This window comes from Salmo trutta, chromosome 24 (assembly GCF_901001165.1).
Source record: "Salmo trutta chromosome 24, fSalTru1.1, whole genome shotgun sequence".
NCBI lineage: Eukaryota > Metazoa > Chordata > Actinopteri > Salmoniformes > Salmonidae > Salmo > Salmo trutta.
This window is the reverse complement of record NC_042980.1, coordinates 45,902,725-45,923,340: the sequence shown is the minus strand read 5'-3', so window position 1 is coordinate 45,923,340 and position 20,616 is coordinate 45,902,725. Positions and strand designations below refer to the sequence as shown.

The 20,616-nt window shown below is 42.8% G+C and overlaps 1 protein-coding gene across 2 annotated transcripts in view; it reads left to right on the top strand.

Annotated features, from left to right (window-relative positions):
- Window positions 1-512: 512 nt before the first annotated feature.
- The window catches only part of LOC115161390 (syntaxin-binding protein 5-like), a 236,131-nt gene continuing 216,027 nt past the window's right edge, over window positions 513-20,616 (top strand). For both annotated transcript variants that reach the window (XM_029712341.1, XM_029712339.1), the window contains exon 1: window positions 513-1,063. In XM_029712341.1, the coding sequence (XP_029568201.1) occupies window positions 908-1,063 (156 nt within the window). In that variant the 5' untranslated portion in view covers window positions 513-907. The remainder of the gene's footprint in view (window positions 1,064-20,616) is intronic.

Below are 20,616 nucleotides of genomic sequence, written 5' to 3'. Positions count from 1 at the left end.
CAGGCAAAGTTTATTATTTCCCCGTTGTTTTTATTCAACATACCATTCAGTACGTATTGGCTGAGAACCGTGATCCAATCGCTTCCGAGCAAGGGCGGGGAGATGAAGCAAAGCAAGAGGCGGGGTCGGAGTAAAGTTTTCCAGTACCACGGACAGGGCTAGACTGCAGGGAATCAAGGCTAGGAGGGTTGTCAACAACCGCGACAAATCGTCAAGACTACTTCATTTGACCTGATTCCACTTTCCTTAAAACCTGTTCCTCTTCTTGGTTCGTGCGATGGTTGACTTTATTTTCTAGTTTTGATGGCAAGAGAGTGGAAGCGAGCTGCATTGTCTCTCTGCGTAGATCTGCATCACTCTCCATTCTGCCAAAACAGTGCGATTTTTGTTTGAAGCATTGTTTAGGTAGTGTATCGGTAACGGTTTGATCATTTAGCTGGTTATCTATATAGTTAGTCGCTCATAATAGCTGCAGTTATTAGATTTTAATTTTGTAGTTTATCTTTTGCCGTCATGCTTTATTGTAATGCGGTTTTAGCAGGCTAAAGAAACATGAAGTTTCTTAGGTGAAATCCTTGCTGTGGCACGCTCTGATGCGCAATAGACCTCCATTAGCAATTGGCTAGTCTCTTTTACCAATACGTACCCCCATCAAACCAAGATAAACAATTTTGTGGACGGAAGTCTAAGTGCACGATGAGGTCCCTCCAGGACTTTTTGAATTGCACTTAAAAAGGAGAGCGAAGGCGAGACAGAGAGAGGGGCTACAGGAAGCGACTCCTGCCAACCCTCAAAAACACCAAACATACTCGCCTCATCTTAGCCTTTGAAAAGAAGAAAACTCTTGATTAGGTTGCTAGAATATTTTTGATATAGACGTTCTGATTTCTCAGTAAACTAAAGGAAGATGAAGAAGTTTCGGAAGGTACTGGATGGCCTGTCCTCCTCCTCTCAGGGGGCTGTCGCGTCCCCGTCATGCAGCAGTGCAGCTGGTACACCGCCCACTCCCCAGGATATCCATGTCCATGAGACGCTAGTCTCGGAAAACTTTCACATATGCAAGGTGAGTAGTGTGTGTGTGTGTGTGTGTGTGTGTGTGTGTGTGTGTGTGCCTAGTTTTCCCCCTGTCATATTTCTTAAATGGACCGATGATGATGTATAAAACCATCAAAACTAAAGCCTATCGTTCCCATCAGCATTGTTACAAGGGCCAGATGAATGCATGCTGACTAGTGGTTACCATATCGGTAAGACCGACAGTGGTAGTGAAATGTTAACGCAGGCCTACTCCTGCATTGATTTTTTGGGGGATGGAGTAGGTTATATGTTTGTTGTGTGGAATCGAGTAGCCAACAGAACCTAGCAGATTGCGCAGATTGACTGCCATGTTGTCAGGTCTTCTGGATGCTACTCAGTCCAAGGTTCTCATCTTAAACCAGCTGCCTGCGTCTGAGCTTCTCATCTTAGACATTCTGCCTGCATCTGAGCTTCTCATAGACATTCTGCCCCCGTCTGAGCTTCTCATCTTAAAGACTCTGCCTGCTTATGAGCTTCTCATGTTAGACACTCTGCCTGCTTCTGAGCTTCTCATGTTAGACACTCTGCCTGCTTCAGAGCTTCTCATCTTAGACACGCTGTCTACAGTATACCTAACCCTCCACTCCTAGACACGCTGTCTACAGTATACCTAACCCTCCACTCCTAGACACGCTGTCTACAGTATACCTAACCCTCCACTCCTAGACACGCTGTCTACAGTATACCTAACCCTCTACTCCTAGACACGCTGTCTACAGTATACCTAACCCTCTACTCCTAGACACGCTGTCTACAGTATACCTAACCCTCCACTCCTAGACACGCTGTCTACAGTATACCTAACCCTCCACTCCTAGACACGCTGTCTACAGTATATCTAGCCTTCCACTCCTGGACTCGGTGTCTGACTGGTCCATATAACTCAGTCTGGTTGGTATTTTGTTGTCTGCTTAATCTAATAATAGATGGATACAACTTTTCAGCACTTCGATAGGAATGTGGCCAAGACACAGGCTCTCTCACTTGACACTAGATTTTCAGTGGTGTAGGCCTGTATGTCCTATGCTGTGTCTTATCACAGGGGTGGACTGCCAGATGGGCTGGTGGGCCTGTCTAACTTAAAAAAATAAATAAAAAGTGTTGCACAAAATTATAATTATCTGGCTAATAATGAGGGGCCTCATGGGAAAAAAAATATGTGCCTTATAAATAATGGCACCACAGGTGGTTGTATCTGTGCACAGCTGGCTGCTCATTGACTTATCACCGTTAGGCCATGGTGTGGAGGGGAGGGGGTTAGGTAGCCTAGAGGTATTATCGCCATCAGGCCATGGTGTGGAGGGGAGGGGGTTAGGTAGCCTAGAGGTATTATCGCCATCAGGCCATGGTGTGGAGGGGAGGGGGTTAAGTAGCCTAGAGGTATTATCACCATCAGGCCATGGTGTGGAGGGAAGGGGGGGTTAGGTAGCCTAGAGGTATTATCACCATCAGGCCATGGTGTGGAGGGGGTTAGGTAGCCTAGAGGTATTATCACCATCAGGCCATGGTGTGGAGGGAAGGGGGGGTTAGGTAGCCTAGAGGTATTATCACCATCAGGCCATGGTGTGGAGGGAAGGGGGGGTTAGGTAGCCTAGAGGTATTATCACCATCAGGCCATGGTGTGGAGGGGGTTAGGTAGCCTAGAGGTATTATCACCATCAGGCCATGGTGTGGAGGGAAGGGGGGGTTAGGTAGCCTAGAGGTATTATCACCATCAGGCCATGGTGTGGAGGGGAGGGGGGGGTTAGGTAGCCTAGAGGTATTATCACCATCAGGCCATGGTGTGGAGGGGGTTAGGTAGCCTAGAGGTATTATCGCCGTCAGGCCATGGTGTGGAGGGGGTTAGGTAGCCTAGAGGTATTATCGCCGTCAGGCCATGGTGTGGAGGGGGTTAGGTAGCCTAGAGGTATTATCACCATCAGGCCATGGTGTGGAGGGGAGGGGGTTAGGTAGCCTAGAGGTATTATCACCATCAGGTCCATGGTGTGGAGGGGGTTAGGTAGCCTAGAGGTATTATCGCCGTCAGGCCATGGTGTGGAGGGGGTTAGGTAGCCTAGAGGTATTATCACCATCAGGCCATGGTGTGGAGGGGAGGGGGGGTTAGGTAGCCTAGAGGTATTGTCACCATCAGGCCATGGTGTGGAGGGGAGTTAGCCTAGCGCTATTATTACCGTCATGCCATGGTATTGAGGGGAGTTAGCCTAGCGCTATTATTACCGTCATGCCAAGCTATGGAGGGGAGTTAGCCTAGCGCTATTATTACCGTCATGCCATGGTATGGACTGGAGTTAGCCTAGCGCTATTATTACTGTCATGCCATGGTATTGAGGGGAGTTAGCCTAGCGCTATTATTACCATCAGGCCAAGGTATGGAGGTGAGGGGTGGCAGATAGCATCGGACCATGGTGTGGAGAGGAATTTTGGATCCCACCGTAAATATCCCTCTTCTCCCTCTCCTTCTTCCACAGACAGTGCTCTAGTGTCGGAGAATCTATGACATATCTATATATAGCCCATAAAAAGTCAGCGGGCGAACAGAGAGACCCTGCGGTGGTATTGGGCTGATGTGATTGTCGTGGCACTATTTATAGAAATATGCCCCGCCCATTGCAGCCCAGCTGATGTATTTGGAGCTGACTGCAGCGATTATTCCTTGCCCTGAAGAGAGGGGAATTTTGGATCCCACCGTAAATAATTAATTGAGGAGCGAGAAAGACCGTTATTGCAATAACATAGTAGCTCAAGCAGAGGGAAAAGTATGGGGGGGGGGAAAAAAATTGTTTTTAATGATGGAAGATAAGGAGGGGCAGGCAGTTGACTGCCAAGCCGAGGTGACGGATGCTGACGGGAGCATCTGAGGACTGACACTGGAGAAAGTTCTGGAAAGAATCATGTGTTGTGCAAGGCCCTGTAAATATGATACATTCTGATGGTGGCCTGTACTTATTAGAATTCCCAGTGGTGTAAAGTAAAGAGTAAAGAGGTTAAGTAAAAATACTTAACCCTAAATGATATTTTTTTCAACTTGAAATGTGATGACTTTTCCTAGACTGACCCCAACATTAGAAAAAGTGAAACATCACCTTTGTTCATATTTCCATGAAAGCTGTACACCACCAGAGTACAAAGATTGTCTTAGGGTCATTTTTGACCCGGCAGTTACACAATAATATATACACCACAAAAACACAAAATACACACACGCGCACACACACAATGAGAAATTGAGATTATGTGTGCTACTGATTGAACTCAGACAAAACATGCACTTTTGTGTGCATGTGCAGCATCTCCCCTCCACGACCCCACACATGACTCAAGTTCACAGACAAAATAAACAAAATTTCAGACTAATTTTTTTTTCTGTAAAGCATTGTTTACTAATGGGGAATGCAGTCAGAGGCTATAAAGGTGCTGCAGATGACAGTCCCCCCCAGCTCTCTCTTTGCTGAAGCCATAAGTGCACGTTTCAGTGCCTAACAGGCCGTTGATAAGATTTTTCAGATGTCCAGGAGGAACAAGAGAACAATGATTTAGAAAAGGAGGAGGTATCTGAAGAAGATGGGGAAGAGTTCAACCCAGAGCACAATGCATCATCTTCAGATGAAGAAGAAATCCCCCAAGCTGAAAACAAGACATTTTTGTTAAAGAACAGCAATATAACACAGTCCTTGTCACCATATGACAATCAGGGCAGGATGTCAGCACAAAATGTCATAAGGATGACCCCAGGTGTAACGACTGCCTTTAGAGAGAGTGTACCAAAACGCAGCGGAGTTAGTGTTCAACATATTTAATTATTGCCGTAACACTATTCAAACAAAACAAGGAACTGACAGCCAACACAGTCCTGTCAGTTGAAACACACTAAACAGAAACAATTACCCACAAAACCCCAACGGAAAAACATGCACTTGTGTGACTCCCAATCAACAGCAACGAACTTCAGCTGTGCCTGATTTGGGAGCCACACACGGCCCAAAACAAAGAAATACAAACACATAGAAACAGAACATAGAATGCCCACCCAATGTAACACCCTGGCCTAACCAAAAATAGTGGGTGGTCCGCCCAGTTCTAACTAGGGGATTTAGACACTGTTTTCCTACGGGTAATGTAGGCACATGGGCGACTTGGCTGGTTATCTCCTTTTCCCTCCAACAAACAGTCATACACCATTACAATACAATACAATACAATACAATACAATACAATACAATACAATACACACAGGATAACGGACAAAGTGACATGTAGGTGCAAAAACAAAAGAGAGATCTCCAGAGAGAACTGATTGGGATACTTTTAAACCAAGGGAAAGGAAATGTGATTGGGTAAGGGAAAAGGAGCAGGTGTGTCTTCAGTGGCGACTGATTGGTGACTGATGAGTGACACCTGTGACTAGTGCAGAAGGAGAGAAAACAAATACACACACAGGATACCTGTATCCGTAACAGCAGGTGTAGAAGCACGGTGGCTAGGAAAAACTCCCTAGAAAGGCCGGAACCTAGGAAGAAACCTACAGGGGAACCAGGCTATGAGGGGTGGCCAGAAATCATCCTGGAGATGACACATTTGGAGGGTTTCTGTAAATATGGAGAAGGATGGATGAAAAAAGGATGAGATTGACCTGCGTGCCTACATAGGGCTGCTAATCTTAGCAGGTGTGTATAGGTCCCGAGGCGAGGCTACATGTAGTCTCTGGGATGTAGAGAGTGGAAGGGTGATTTTCCGTGCCGCGATGCCACAGAAAGTCTTTCACACTTTCTTAAGAATGCTATGATTTGATAACCATGAGTAAAGACCTGCAGGACATGTGAGAGACAAACTGGCGGCCATAAGAGAGGTCTGGGAGAAGTGGGTGGAGCGTCTGCCGTACCTCTACAACCCTGGGCCTGAAGTAACCGTGGATGAGAAACTGGTTCCATTCAGAGGTACATTTTTATTTTCATATCTGTAATGCAAGTGATTTTCACTGTTAATTTTATTATGTATTGCTGTAATATCATTGATTTGTGTGATTTGTTTTCTGTGACACTGATACTAATTACTGATAGTAATCTCTTTTGTCAAAAGGTCGCTGGCCTTTAGGGCAGTATATGCCCAAGCAAGCCAGCAAAGTATGGCATCAAGATATGGGTGGCCTGTGATGCACAATCCAGCTACGCTTGGAAGATGCAAGTCTACACAGGGAAGCTGACCAGTGGAGGCCCGGAGAAGAACCAGGGGATGTGGGTTGTGCTTGATGTGACCGATGGACTGAAGGGGCACAATGCCACATGTGACAATTTCTTCACCTCTTATGGACTCAGCCAGCAGCTCCTGAAGAGGAAGATCACCATGGTTGGCACAGTTAGAAAAAACAAGCCTGAGCTCCCCCCTGCACTCTTCGCAACAAGGGGGAGAGAGGCCATCTCATCAAAGTTTGCCTTCACCCCACCACCACTCTAGTTTCTTACCTCCCAAAGAGGAACAAGAATGTGGTCCTCCTGATCACACTGCACAAAACGGCTGAGATCAGTGATCGTGAGGACAGGAAGCCAGCCATTATCCTGGACTATAACCACAACAAAGGAGGTGTGGACAACCTGAACAAGATGTTTGGAACTTAAAGCTGCAGGAGGATGACTGTCCGCTGGCTCCTGGTCATCTTCCATGATATTATTGATGTGTCCTCATTCAATGCCTTCGTGATATGGAACAAGATCAACCATACCTGGATGCCTGATAAGCAGAACAAGAGGAGGGTGTTCCTGGAGCAGTTGGGAAAGGCACTTCTAACTCCACACATTCAAAGAAGGGAGCGCCTCCCCCGCACAGCAGCCACTGCAGCACTTGTGAAAGCTGTTCAGGTGGCTGAATCTTGTCCTGATCCACCTGATGCTGCAGCTGGGGCAGGCAAGAGGAGATGCCAACCCCAAAGAAGGACTGTAAAACAAATACTATGTAATGCACATGTGACAAAGTACATTTGCAAAGTCCATGCACACACACTTGCATACTGTCCTACATGTGCTAATTAGAGTTGATTGATTTATGTTCTTCACGTTTTTGTTTTGTATCTATTATCTTATTTTATTCTTATTTATTGTTGTTGTTTACACCTTGTGGGTGGGGGCAATGTTTAAAAAAATGGGAGAAGACTAGTATTTTGTAGTTGAATTCCTCATTGTAGAGTAGATAAGAATATATCACTTTCCCTTCAATAAAATGTATTCAAAACTACTTTCTGCACATTTCTGCTACTTCCTTAGGCTATGCAAGTGCTATCTCTTGCTAAAAAAATGAATCTTTACACCTATGCAGTACCTTTAGCAATAATAATAATAAACCACTACTTTAGTAAAGAAAACAATTATGACAGGTGTGTTGTAATAAAAATGAGCGGTGTCCACTGATTAAATGCAGTTTTTCTGCATTGTGAAGAGGGAAAACCCAGATATTCACAAAGATTGTGATGAATGACAGGTTGTTTCTTCATGCAAAATAGATTTGGGGTTTAAAATTCAATAAATCTGCTTTGTTTTATTTACAAAATCAAATGTCAGTGGCCATTTGCCTACGGCGGTTATATAGTCAACAGTAGCCTGGGGAAATAAATCTATGAATGGTGGGTAAGAGAGGAATGAATGAATGAGGTGGTGTGCAGGGGAAATCCTCCCTTGGAGGCAGCACACCTTTTCTGGGGTAATGACGGTGGAAGGGTCCTGGAGGTCAGTTCAGAAGAATCTAGAATAACACACACACAGCTATAATATTTTTGGGCCATTTGATGAATGAAAGGCTGTCTCCCAGCTGTTTAGTCTTTCATTAAGCCCTGATGAATCTTCACTAGATAATAGAAAACTACGTGTTATATGGTGTTATATCTCAGAGGTTCCAGACTGTGTGGTTATTTGGTGTTACAGCTCAGAGGTTCCAGACTGTGTGGTTATTTGGTGTTACAGCTCAGAGGTTCCAGACTGTGTGGTTATTTGGTGTTACAGCTCAGAGGTTCCAGACTGTGTGGTTATTTGGTGTTATATCTCAGAGGTTCCAGACTGTGTGGTTATTTGGTGTTACAGCTCAGAGGTTCCAGACTGTGTGGTTATTTGGTGTTATATCTCAGAGGTTCCAGACTGTGTGGTTATTTGGTGTTACATCTCAAAGGTTCCAGACTGTGTGGTTATTTGGTGTTACAGCTCAGAGGTTCCAGACTGTGTGGTTATTTGGTGTTACAGCTCAGAGGTTCCAGACTGTGTGGTTATTTGGTGTTACAGCTCAGAGGTTATAGACTGTGTGGTTATTTGGTGTTATATCTCAGAGGTTCCAGACTGTGTGGTTATTTGGTGTTACATCTCAGAGGTTCCAGACTGTGTGGTTATTTGGTGTTACATGTCAGAGGTTCCAGACTCTGTTGTTTATGGTGTTATATCTCAGACGTTCCAGACTGTGTGGTTATTTGGTGTTACAGCTCAGAGGTTCCAGACTCTGTTGTTTATGGTGTTATATCTCAGACGTTCCAGACTGTGTGGTTATTTGGTGTTATATCTCAGAGGTTTCCAGACTGTGTGGTTATTTGGTGTTACAGCTCAGAGGTTCCAGACTGTGTGGTTATTTGGTGTTATATCTCAGAGGTTCCAGACTGTGTGGTTATTTGGTGTTACAGCTCAGAGGTTATAGACTGTGTGGTTATTTTGTGTTATATCTCAGAGGTTCCAGACTGTGTGGTTATTTGGTGTTACATCTCAAAGGTTCCAGACTGTGTGGTTATTTGGTGTTATATCTCAGACGTTTCAGACTGTGTGGTTATTTGGTGTTATATCTCAGACGTTTCAGACTGTGTGGTTATTTGGTGTTATATCTTAGAGGTTCCAGACTGTGTGGTTTATGGTGTTACAGCTCAGAGGTTCCAGACTCTGTTGTTTATGGTGTTATATCTCAGACGTTTCAGACTGCATGGCTGTTGGTGTTTCTTCTCAGAGGTTCCAGACATTTACTAACTTCCTTTCTTCTCCTCTATATGGTAGAAAAATAAACATTGTTTGGGAAGAAAGCACACATGTGCTCTTCAGAGGTATGTGTCACTAAATGTCAGTGAAGAGGTGTGAACAGGTGTAAACAGTCTGTTACGAAAGCTGTCAGACTAAACAGATTCACAATAAACAGGTTCAGTATAAACAGGTTCAGTATAAACAGGTTCAGTATAAACAGGTTCACTATTAACAGATTCACGAGGAACAGATTCACGAGGAACAGACTCACGAGGAACAGATTCAGGTGACACAGCTTTTTGCGTGCCTCATCCCAAATTTGAGAGCGGGGTTGGATGGGGAATCGTTGTTTGTGTGAGAAAGGGCGAGGGAGCGTGCTAAGTGGATGTAGCTTAGTGAGAATAGGCATGGATGGGAGAAGTGAGCGATCACAGAGAGGGCACGTGTACAGCAGCCACCCACTTGTATGATTATGTTTATAGATGAGAGTGATTACATTTCCGTTTTAGTAATTTAACAGATGCTCTTATCCAGAGCGATTTACAGTGCATTCATCTTAATGTAGCTAGGTGAGACAACCATATATCCAGTCATAATGATCAGCTCTGTCTGTCTCTGGGAGAGGAGACAGCTAGAGATTGTTCCCTCCCACTGACCTTTGACCCTGACTGACACAGAAGGAAAAGGGCAACTGTGGGAGTTATAGGATGAATATGGAGGAAACACCTCCCCTCCCTTCCTTCTATAGGAGGAAACACCTCCCCTCCCTTCCTTCTATAGGAGGAAACACCTTCCCTATATATGAGGAAACACCTCCCCTTCCTTCTATAGGAGGAAACACCTCCCCTTCCTTCCCTCTATGGGAGGAAACACCTCCCCTCCCTTCCTTCTATAGGAGGAAACTCCTCCCCTCAATAGGAGGAAACACCTCCCCTCCCTTCCTTCTATAGGAGGAAACTCCTCCCCTTTATAGGAGGAAACACCTCCCCTCCCTTCCTTCTATAGGAGGAAACACCTCCCCTCCCTTCCTTCTATAGGAGGAAACACCTTCCCTATATATGAGGAAACACCTCCCCTTCCTTCTATAGGAGGAAACACCTCCCCTTCCTTCCTTCTATAGGAGGAAACACCTCCCCTTCCTTCCTTCTATAGGAGGAAACACCTCCCCTCCCTTCCTTCTATAGGAGGAAACACCTCCCCTTCCTTCCTTCTATAGGAGGAAACACCTCCCCTCCCTTCCTTCTATAGGAGGAAACACCTCCCCTTCCTTCCTTCTATAGGAGGAAACACCTCCCCTCCCTTCCTTCTATAGGAGGAAACACCTCCCCTTTCTTCCCTATATATGAGGAAACACCTCCCCTTCCTTCTATAGGAGGAAACACCTCCCCTCCCTTCCTTCTATAGGATGAAACACCTCCCCTTCCTTCTATAGGAGGAAACACCTCCCCTTCCTTCCCTCTATAGGAGGAAACACCTCCCCTCTATAGGAGGAAACTCCTCCCCTTCCTTCCCTCTATAGGAGGAAACACCTCCCCTCCCTTCCTTCTATAGGAGGAAACACCTCCCCTCCCTTCCTTCTATAGGAGGAAACACCTTCCCTATATATGGAGGAAACACCTCCCCTTCATTCCTTCTATATGAGGAAACACCTCCCCTTCCTTCCTTCTATAGGAGGAAACACCTCCCCTCCCTTCCTTCTATAGGAGGAAACACCTCCCCTTCCTTCCTTCTATAGGAGGAAACACCTCCCCTCCCTTCCTTCTATAGGAGGAAACACCTCCCCTTCCTTCCTTCTATAGGAGGAAACACCTCCCCTTCCTTCCTTCTATAGGATGAAACACCTCCCCTTCCTTCTATAGGAGGAAACACCTCCCCTTCCTTCCCTCTATAGGAGGAAACACCTCCCCTCTATAGGAGGAAACTCCTCCCCTTCCTTCCCTCTATAGGAGGAAACACCTCCCCTCCCTTCCTTCTATAGGAGGAAACACCACCCCTTCCTTCCCTCTATAGGAGGAAACTCCTCCCCTCTATAGGAGGAAACTCCTCCCCTTCCTTCCCTCTATAGGAGGAAACACCTCCCCTCCCTTCCTTCTATAGGAGGAAACACCACCCCTTCCTTCCCTCTATAGGAGGAAACTCCTCCCCTCTATATGTAATGAATGAACGAAGTGTGTCTCACTACAAACTAAACCGAAGGTGTCACTTCAAACTAAACCGAAGGTGTCACTTCAAACTAAACTGAAGGTCTCACTTCAAACTAAACCGAAGGTCTCACTTCAAACTAAACCGAAGGTCTCACTACAAACTAAACCGAAGGTCTCAATTCAAACTAAACCGAAGGTCTCACTACAAACTAAACCGAAGGTCTCACTACAAACTAAACCGAAGGTCTCACTACAAACTAAACCCAAGGTCTCACTTCAAACTAAACCGAAGGTCTCACTTCAAACTAAACCGAAGATCTCACTACAAACTAAACTGAAGGTCTCACTTCAAACTAAACCGAAGGTCTCACTTCAAACTAAACCGAAGGTCTCACTTCAAACTAAACCGAAGGTCTCACTTCAAACTAAACCGAAGGTCTCACTTCAAACTAAACCGAAGGTCTCACTACAAACTAAAGCGAAGGTCTCACTTCAAACTAAGTTTTACAGGGATACTATATAAACTCAGTTTTACAGGGATACTATATAAACTCAGTTTTACAGGGATACTATATAAACTCAGTTTTACAGGGATACTATATAAACTCAGTTTTACAGGGATACTATATAAACTCAGTTTTACAGGGATACTATATAAACTCAGTTTTACAGGGATACTATATAAACTCAGTTTTACAGGGATACTATATAAACTCAGTTTTACAGGGATACTATATAAACTCAGTTTTACAGGGATACTATATAAACTCAGTTTTACAGGGATACTATATATATATATATATATATAGGTTCTCTCATGATCCACAGGTTACTGTAGGATGTGACAAGTATTTTAATGAGTTGATGGACCTGCAACACTTGCAATTGTGTGTGTGTGTGTGTGTGTGTGTGTGTGTGTCAGAACCTTGATGATTTGAAGTAGTCCAACCTGAGACTACCGCTCCAGGTGTTCCTCTTCTGTTCCCATGGAGACCAGGGCTTGATAACAACCTGTTACAATAGTGCCAACATGTTGTGGCTGATCTTTAAGCGGAGGAGTGGGTGGAGGAGACCAGGGCTTGATTACAACCTGTTACAATAGTGCCAACATGTTGTGGCTGATCTTTAAGCGGAGGAGTGGGTGACTGGTCCCTGCACCACGTGGTATGACTTGTTTTTTTGTCATGTGCATGTTTGTGTACTAAGGAACTTGTAACTTGGTTCCAGAAGAAATACACTTTCAATTTCTTTAGGTTGGGGGGCTTCCATCAAGGTAAGTGTTTCTTTGTGTAACGTCGGCCCCAGGCTATTGAACACCCTGCACATATAATCCTGGGATATCAACCATTCAAAAATGGCCTTAGTGGGAGTGACCTTAGAATTATATACAGTTGAAGTTGGAAGTTTACATACAACTTAGCCAAATACATTTATACTCAGTTTTTCACAATTCCTGACATGTAATCCTAGTAAAAATTCCCTGTCTTAGGTCAGTTAAGATCACCACTTTATTTTAAGAATGTGAAATGTCATAATAATAGTAGAGAGAGTGGGTTAGAAGTTTACATACACTCAATTAGTATTTGGTAGCATTGCCTTTAAATTGTTTGACGTTTCAGGTAGCCTTCCACAAGCTTCCCACAATACATTTGGTGAATTTTGCCCATTCCTCCTAACAGAGCTGTTGTAACTGAGTCAGGTGTGTAGGCCTCCTTGCTCGCACACGCTTTTTCAGTTCTGCCCACAAATATTCTATGGGATTGAGGTCAGGGCTTTGTGATGGCCACTCCAATACCTTGACTTTGTTGTCCTTAAGCCATTTTGCCACAACTTTGGAAGTATGCTTGGGGTCATTGTCCATTTGGAAGACCCATTTGTGACCGAGTTATAACTTCCTGACTGATGTCTTGAGATGTTGCTTCAATATATCCACATAATTTTCCTACCTCATGATGCCATCTTTTTTTGTGAAGTGCACCTGTCACTCCTGCAGCAAAGCACCCCCACAACATGATGCTGCTTCACGGTTGGGATGGTGTTCTTCGGCTTGCAAGGCTCTCCCTTTTTCCTCCAAACATAACGATGGTCATTATGGCCCAACAGTTCTATTTTTGTTTCATCAGACCAGAGGACATTTCGCCAAAAAGTATGATCTTTGTCCCCATGTGCAGTTGCAAACTGTAGTCTGGCTTTTTTGTGGCGGTTTTGCAGCAGTGGCTTCTTCCTTGCTGAGCGGCCTTTCAGGTTATGTCGATATAGGACTCGTTTTACTGTGGATATAGATACTTTTGTACCTGTTTCCTCCAGCATCTTCACAAGGTCTTTTGCTGTTGTTCTGGGATTGATTTGCACTTTTTGCACCAAAGTACATTCATCTCTAGGAGACAGAACACGTCTCCTTCCTAATAGGTATGACGGCTGCGTGGTCCAATGGTGTGTATATATTTGCGTACTATTGTTTGTTCAGATGAACGTTGTACCTTTAGGCATTTGGAAATTGCTCCCAATGATGAACCAGACTTGTGGAGGTCTACACTTCTTTTTCTGAGGTCTTGGCTGATTTCTTTTGATTTTCCCATGATGTCAAGCAAAGAGGCACTGAGTTTGAAGGTAGGCTTTGAAATACATCCACAGGTACACGTCCAATTGACTCAAATGATGTCAGTTAGCCTATCAGAACCTTCTAAAGCCATGACATCATCTTCTGGAATTTTCCAAGCTGTTTAAAGGCATAGTCATCTTAGTGTATGTAAACTTCTGACCCACCGGAATTGTGATACAGTGAATTATAAATGAAATAATCTGTCTGTAAACAATTGTTGGAAAAAATACTTGTGTCACAAAGTAGATGTTCTAACAGACTTACCAAAACTATAGTTTGTTAACAAGAAATGTGTGGAGTGGTTGAAAAACGAGTTTTAATGACTCCAACCTATGCGTATGTAAACTTCTGACTTCAACTGTAGGTTGTATTCACAATGTGTTTGTTCTTCACTGGTTGCCCTTTTCATGTGGAAACAGGTCACAAATCTTGCTGCTGTGATGACACACTGTAGAATTTCACTCAATAGGTATAGGAGTTCATCCAAATTTGATTTGTTTATGAATTATTTGTGGATCTGTGTAATCGTATGTAAACTTCCGACTTCAACTGTAGTTGTGACCTTACTTAGTAAAGTATTTGTCATCGTCACTACTTAACACAGTCAAAAAGTCTGAATTATTGCTAAACCCTACCCATTTCCACAATTGATCTTCTTAAAATGTGATTTTAAACCTAACCCTAACTAATAAAGGCCAAGTTTGATGCGTTGGTCCAACAGACCTTCCACACATTTGGGCGGAAGTGTCTGGGAGCGAAATCAGATATAATGTGACTAACATAACATCTCTTTAGATCGACACAATATGTCACCCTTTATAAAGCACATGTTTATATTCATATTCGACATAGAGGGTTAAGTCACATTTGACATTGGTGATTATGTCACACAGTTATATTACTTTTATGAACCATTTATAAAGCATGACATACGGTTATAGATACTTTGTAACACATGTATGTAGTGCTTGTGAAGGCTTTATGAAGGCTTTATAAGGAGATCGTCATTTAAAGTGGGACCCAATTATCAGTAAGGTCCCACAGTGGAGCAGTGCATTTCAAACATAGATTCAAACACAAAGACCAGGGAGGTTTTTCAACGCCTTGCAAAGACAGGCACTTATTGGCATTGAATATCTCTTTGAGTATGGTGAAGTTATTAATTGCACTTCGGGTGGTCCATCAATACACCCAGTCACTACAATAATTCAGGTGACCTTCCTAACTCAGGTTTCCGGAGAGGAAGGAAACCACTCAGAGATTTCACCATGAGACTTCTGCAGACTTTAAAACAGTTTATTGGCTGTGATGGGAGAAAACTGAGGATGGATCAACAACATTGTAGTTATTCCGCAATACTAACCTAAATGACAGAGTGAAAAGAAGGAAGCCTGTATAGAATAAAAACATTTTAAAACATTCATCCTGTTTGCAACAAGAAACTAACGTAATACTGCAAAAATAAATGTGTCAAAGCATTTCACTTTTCGTCCTGAATACAAAGTGTTGTTTGGGGTAAATCCAACACAACACATTACTGAGTACCACTCTCCATATTTTCAAGCATAGTAGTGGCTGCATCATGTTATGGGTATGCTTGTCATCAGGACTTGGGGTGTTTTTCAAGATAAAAAAAAATGGAATGGAGCCAAGCAAAGGCAAAATCCTAGAGGAAAATCTGGTTCAGTCTCGTTGCCAGCAGAAACTGGGAGAATTAATTCACCTTTCAGCAGGACAATAAGCTAAAACACAAGGCCAAATCTACACTGGAGTTGTTTACCAAGAAGACAGTGCATGTTCCTGAGTGGACGAGTTACAGTTTTCTATGGCAAGACCTCTCCACAGCAATAGTCCATGGGAAAGGAGAGAGAGAGAGTATCTCTCCACAGCAATAGTCCATGGGAAAGGAGAGAGAGAGCATCTCTCCACAGCAATAGTCCATGAGAAAGGAGAGAGAGAGAGGATCTCTCCACAGCAATAGTCCATGAGAAAGGAGAGAGAGAGAGTATCTCCCCACAGCAATAGTCCATGAGAAAGGAGAGAGAGAGAGGATCTCTCCACAGCAATAGTCCATGAGAAAGGAGAGCGAGAGAGTATCTCTCCACAGCAATAGTCCATGAGAAAGGAGAGAGAGAGAGGATCTCTCCACAGCAATAGTCCATGAGAAAGGAGAGAGAGAGAGCATCTCTCCACAGCAATAGTCCATGAGAAAGGAGAGCGAGAGAGTATCTCTCCACAGCAATAGTCCATGGGAAAGGAGAGCGAGAGAGTATCCAATACCATTACTGTAAAAGTGAACTTTCAGTCAGAACCTCACACCTTGAGTGTGGGGGGGGGCGGGGGGCATATATGTGTGTGTGTTTGTGAGAGGGAGAGAGAGGGAGAGAGAGGGAAAGAGAGAGAGAGAGAGAGAGAGAGAGGGAGAGAGAAAGAGAGAGGGAGAGAGAGGGAGAGAGAGGGAAAGAGAGAGAAAGAGAAAGAGAGAGAGAGAGACTAAAAGTGAAGGCCCAACCCTGTCTGATCCAGAATCAAATGTGTTCAACGGAGGATTATGTAGGACGGCCCAACCCCTGACTCCACTTTTAGCAACACTATGCAAAAATGCTATGCATTGGCCTCATTGTGATATCCCTGAGCGTTTTTTTTCCGCTCGCCGGCAACTGAAAGGCGCCTGTATATTTGTAGTGACTGGGTGTATTGATACACCAACCAAAGTGTAATTAATAACTTCACCATGCTCATAGGGATGGTGAAGTTAATCAATGTCTACTTTTTTTTTTTAATTTTACCCATCTACCAATAGGAACCCTTCTTTGCGAATCATAGAAAGACCTCCCTAGTCTTTGGAATGGAATCTGAGGGACCTCACAATTAATTGTATGTGTCGGGTACAGAGATGAGGTAGTCATTCAAACATCATGCTATAAACTATTATTGCACACAGAGTGAATCCATGCAACTTATTATGTGACTTGTTATGCACATTGTTACTCCTGAACTTATTTAGGCTTGTCATAACAAAGGGGTTGAATATTTATTGACTCAAGATATTTCATCAATTCATTTTTAATTAATTGGTAAAAATGTCTAAAAACATAATACCACTTTATGGGATATTGTGTGTTGGCCAATGACACATTTACATATAATAGATTTGTTATTCAGGCTGTAACACAACAAAATGTTGAATAAGGGGTGTGAATACTTTCTGAAGGCTCTGCATATTATATTATTGTATGGTTTCACCAGAAACGTCTGGATACAGTGTTTGATTTGATGGTTTCACCAGAAACGTCTGGATACAGTGTTTGATTAGATGGTTTCACCAGAAACATCTGCATACAGTTTGATTTGATGGTTTCACCAGAAACGTCTGGATACAGTGTTTGATTAGATGGTTTCACCAGAAACATCTGCATACAGTTTGATTTGATGGTTTCACCAGAAACGTCTGGATACAGTGTTTGATTTGATGGTTTCACCAGAAATGTCTGGATACAGTGTTTGATTAGATGGTTTCACCAGAAACATCTGCATACAGTTTGATTTGATGGTTTCACCAGAAACATCTGCATACAGTTTGATTTGATGGTTTCACCAGAAACGTCTGGATACAGTGTTTGATTTGATGGTTTCACCAGAAATGTCTGGATACAGTGTTTGATTAGATGGTTTCACCAGAAATGTCTGGATACAGTGTTTGATTTGATGGTTTCACCAGAAATGTCTGGATACAGTGTTTGATTTGATGGTTTCACCAGAAACATCTGCATACAGTTTGATTTGATGGTTTCACCAGAAACATCTGCATACAGTTTGATTTGATGGTTTCACCAGAAACGTCTGGATACAGTGTTTGATTTGATGGTTTCACCAGAAATGTCTGGATACAGTGTTTGATTAGATGGTTTCACCAGAAACGTCTGGATACAGTGTTTGATTAGATGGTTTCACCAGAAACGTCTGGATACAGTGTTTGATTAGATGGTTTCACCAGAAACGTCTGGATACAGTATTTGATTAGATGGTTTCCCAGAAACGTCTGGATACAGTGTTTGATTAGATGGTTTCACCAGAAATGTCTGGATACAGTGTTTGATTTGATGGTTTCACCAGAAACATCTGCATACAGTTTGATTTGATGGTTTCACCAGAAACATCTGCATACAGTTTGATTTGATGGTTTCACCAGAAACGTCTGGATACAGTGTTTGATTAGATGGTTTCACCAGAAACATCTGCATACAGTTTGATTTGATGGTTTCACCAGAAACGTCTGGATACAGTGTTTGATTTGATGGTTTCACCAGAAATGTCTGGATACAGTGTTTGATTAGATGGTTTCACCAGAAACATCTGCATACAGTTTGATTTGATGGTTTCACCAGAAACATCTGCATACAGTTTGATTTGATGGTTTCACCAGAAACGTCTGGATACAGTGTTTGATTTGATGGTTTCACCAGAAATGTCTGGATACAGTGTTTGATTAGATGGTTTCACCAGAAATGTCTGGATACAGTGTTTGATTTGATGGTTTCACCAGAAATGTCTGGATACAGTGTTTGATTTGATGGTTTCACCAGAAACATCTGCATACAGTTTGATTTGATGGTTTCACCAGAAACATCTGCATACAGTTTGATTTGATGGTTTCACCAGAAACGTCTGGATACAGTGTTTGATTTGATGGTTTCACCAGAAATGTCTGGATACAGTGTTTGATTAGATGGTTTCACCAGAAACGTCTGGATACAGTGTTTGATTAGATGGTTTCACCAGAAACGTCTGGATACAGTGTTTGATTAGATGGTTTCACCAGAAACGTCTGGATACAGTATTTGATTAGATGGTTTCCCAGAAACGTCTGGATACAGTGTTTGATTAGATGGTTTCCCAGAAGCAGATGATCAAGTCCTCAGTTGGAGGCTGAGTGGAAGAAGTATGGTAATGACAATGAACTGCTCTGGATCCATCAGGGCATGTAGTTCACTGGAGCTGGGAACGACATGAGGATAGAGTCAAAACAATGCTGTTTGGGGTGAAAGTGTCAGTGTGTGGATATAATTCTGTCAGAGTGTGGATATAATTCTGTCAGTGTGTGGATATAATTCTGTCAGTGTGTGGATATAATTCTGTCAGTGTGTGGATATAATTCTGTCAGTGTGTGTGGATATAATTATGTCAGTGAGTGGATATAATTCTGTCAGTGTGTGGATATAATTCTGTCAGTGTGTGGATATAATTCTGTCAGTGTGTGGATATAATTCTGTCAGTGTGTGTGGATATAATTCTGTCAGTGTGTGGATATAATTCTGTCAGTGTGTGGATATAATTCTGTCAGTGTGTGTGGATATAATTCTGTCAGTGTGTGTGGATATAATTCTGTCAGTGTGTGGATATAATTCTGTCAGTGTGTGTGGATATAATTCTGTCAGTGTGTGGATATAATTCTGTCAGTGTGTGGATATAATTATGTCAGTGTGGATATAATTCTGTCAGTGTGTGGATATAATTCTGTCAGTGTGTGGATATAATTCTGTCAGTGTGTGTGGATATAATTCTGTCAGTGTGTGTGGATATAATTCTGTCAGTGTGTGGATATAATTCTGTCAGTGTGTGTGGATATAATTCTGTCAGTGTGTGTGGATATAATTCTGTCAGTGTGGATATAATTCTGTCAGTGTGTATGGATATAATTCTGTCAGTGTGTGTGGATATAATTCTGTCAGTGTGTGGATATAATTCTGTCAGTGTGTGGATATAATTATGTCAGTGTGGATATAATTATGTCAGTGTGTGTGGATATAATTCTGTCAGTGTGTGGATATAATTCTGTCAGTGTGTGGATATAATTCTGTCAGTGTGTGTGGATATAATTCTGTCAGTGTGTGGATATAATTCTGTCAGTGTGTGGATTTAATTCTGTCAGTGTGTGGATATAATTCTGTCAGTGTGTGGATATAATTCTGTCAGTGTGTGGATATAATTCTGTCAGTGTGTGTGGATATAATTCTGTCAGTGTGTGGATATAATTCTGTCAGTGTGTGTGGATATAATTCTGTCAGTGTGTGGATATAATTCTGTCAGTGTGTGGATTTAATTCTGTCAGTGTGTGGATATAATTCTGTCAGTGTGTGTGGATATAATTCTGTCAGTGTGTGGATATAATTCTGTCAGTGTGTGTGGATATAATTCTGTCAGTGTGTGGATATAATTCTGTCAGTGTGTGGATATAATTCTGTCAGTGTGTGGATATAATTCTGTCAGTGTGTGGATATAATTCTGTCAGTGTGTGTGGATATAATTCTGTCAGTGTGTGGATATAATTATGTCAGTGTGTGGATATAATTCTGTCAGTGTGTGGATATAATTCTGTCAGTGTGTGTGGATATAATTCTGTCAGTGTGTGGATATAATTCTGTCAGTGTGTGGATATAATTCTGTCAGTGTGTGGATATAATTCTGTCAGTGTGTGGATATCATTCTGTCAGTGTGTGGATATAATTCTGTCAGTGTGTGGATATAATTCTGTCAGTGTGTGGATAGAGTTCTGTCAGTGTGTGGATATAATTCTGTCAGTGTGTGGATATAATTCTGTCAGTGTCTGGATATAATTCTGTCAGTGTGTGGATATAATTCTGTCAGTGTGTGGATATAATTCTGTCAGTGTGTGGATATAATTCTGTCAGTGTGTGGATAGAGTCATTGCAAAATAGAAGCAGTGTAAGTAGTCTGGGTAGCCAGCTGTTCAGCGGTCTTATGGCATGGGGATAGAAGCTGTCTGGGAGCCTGTTAGTCCAAGACCCGATGCTTCGTT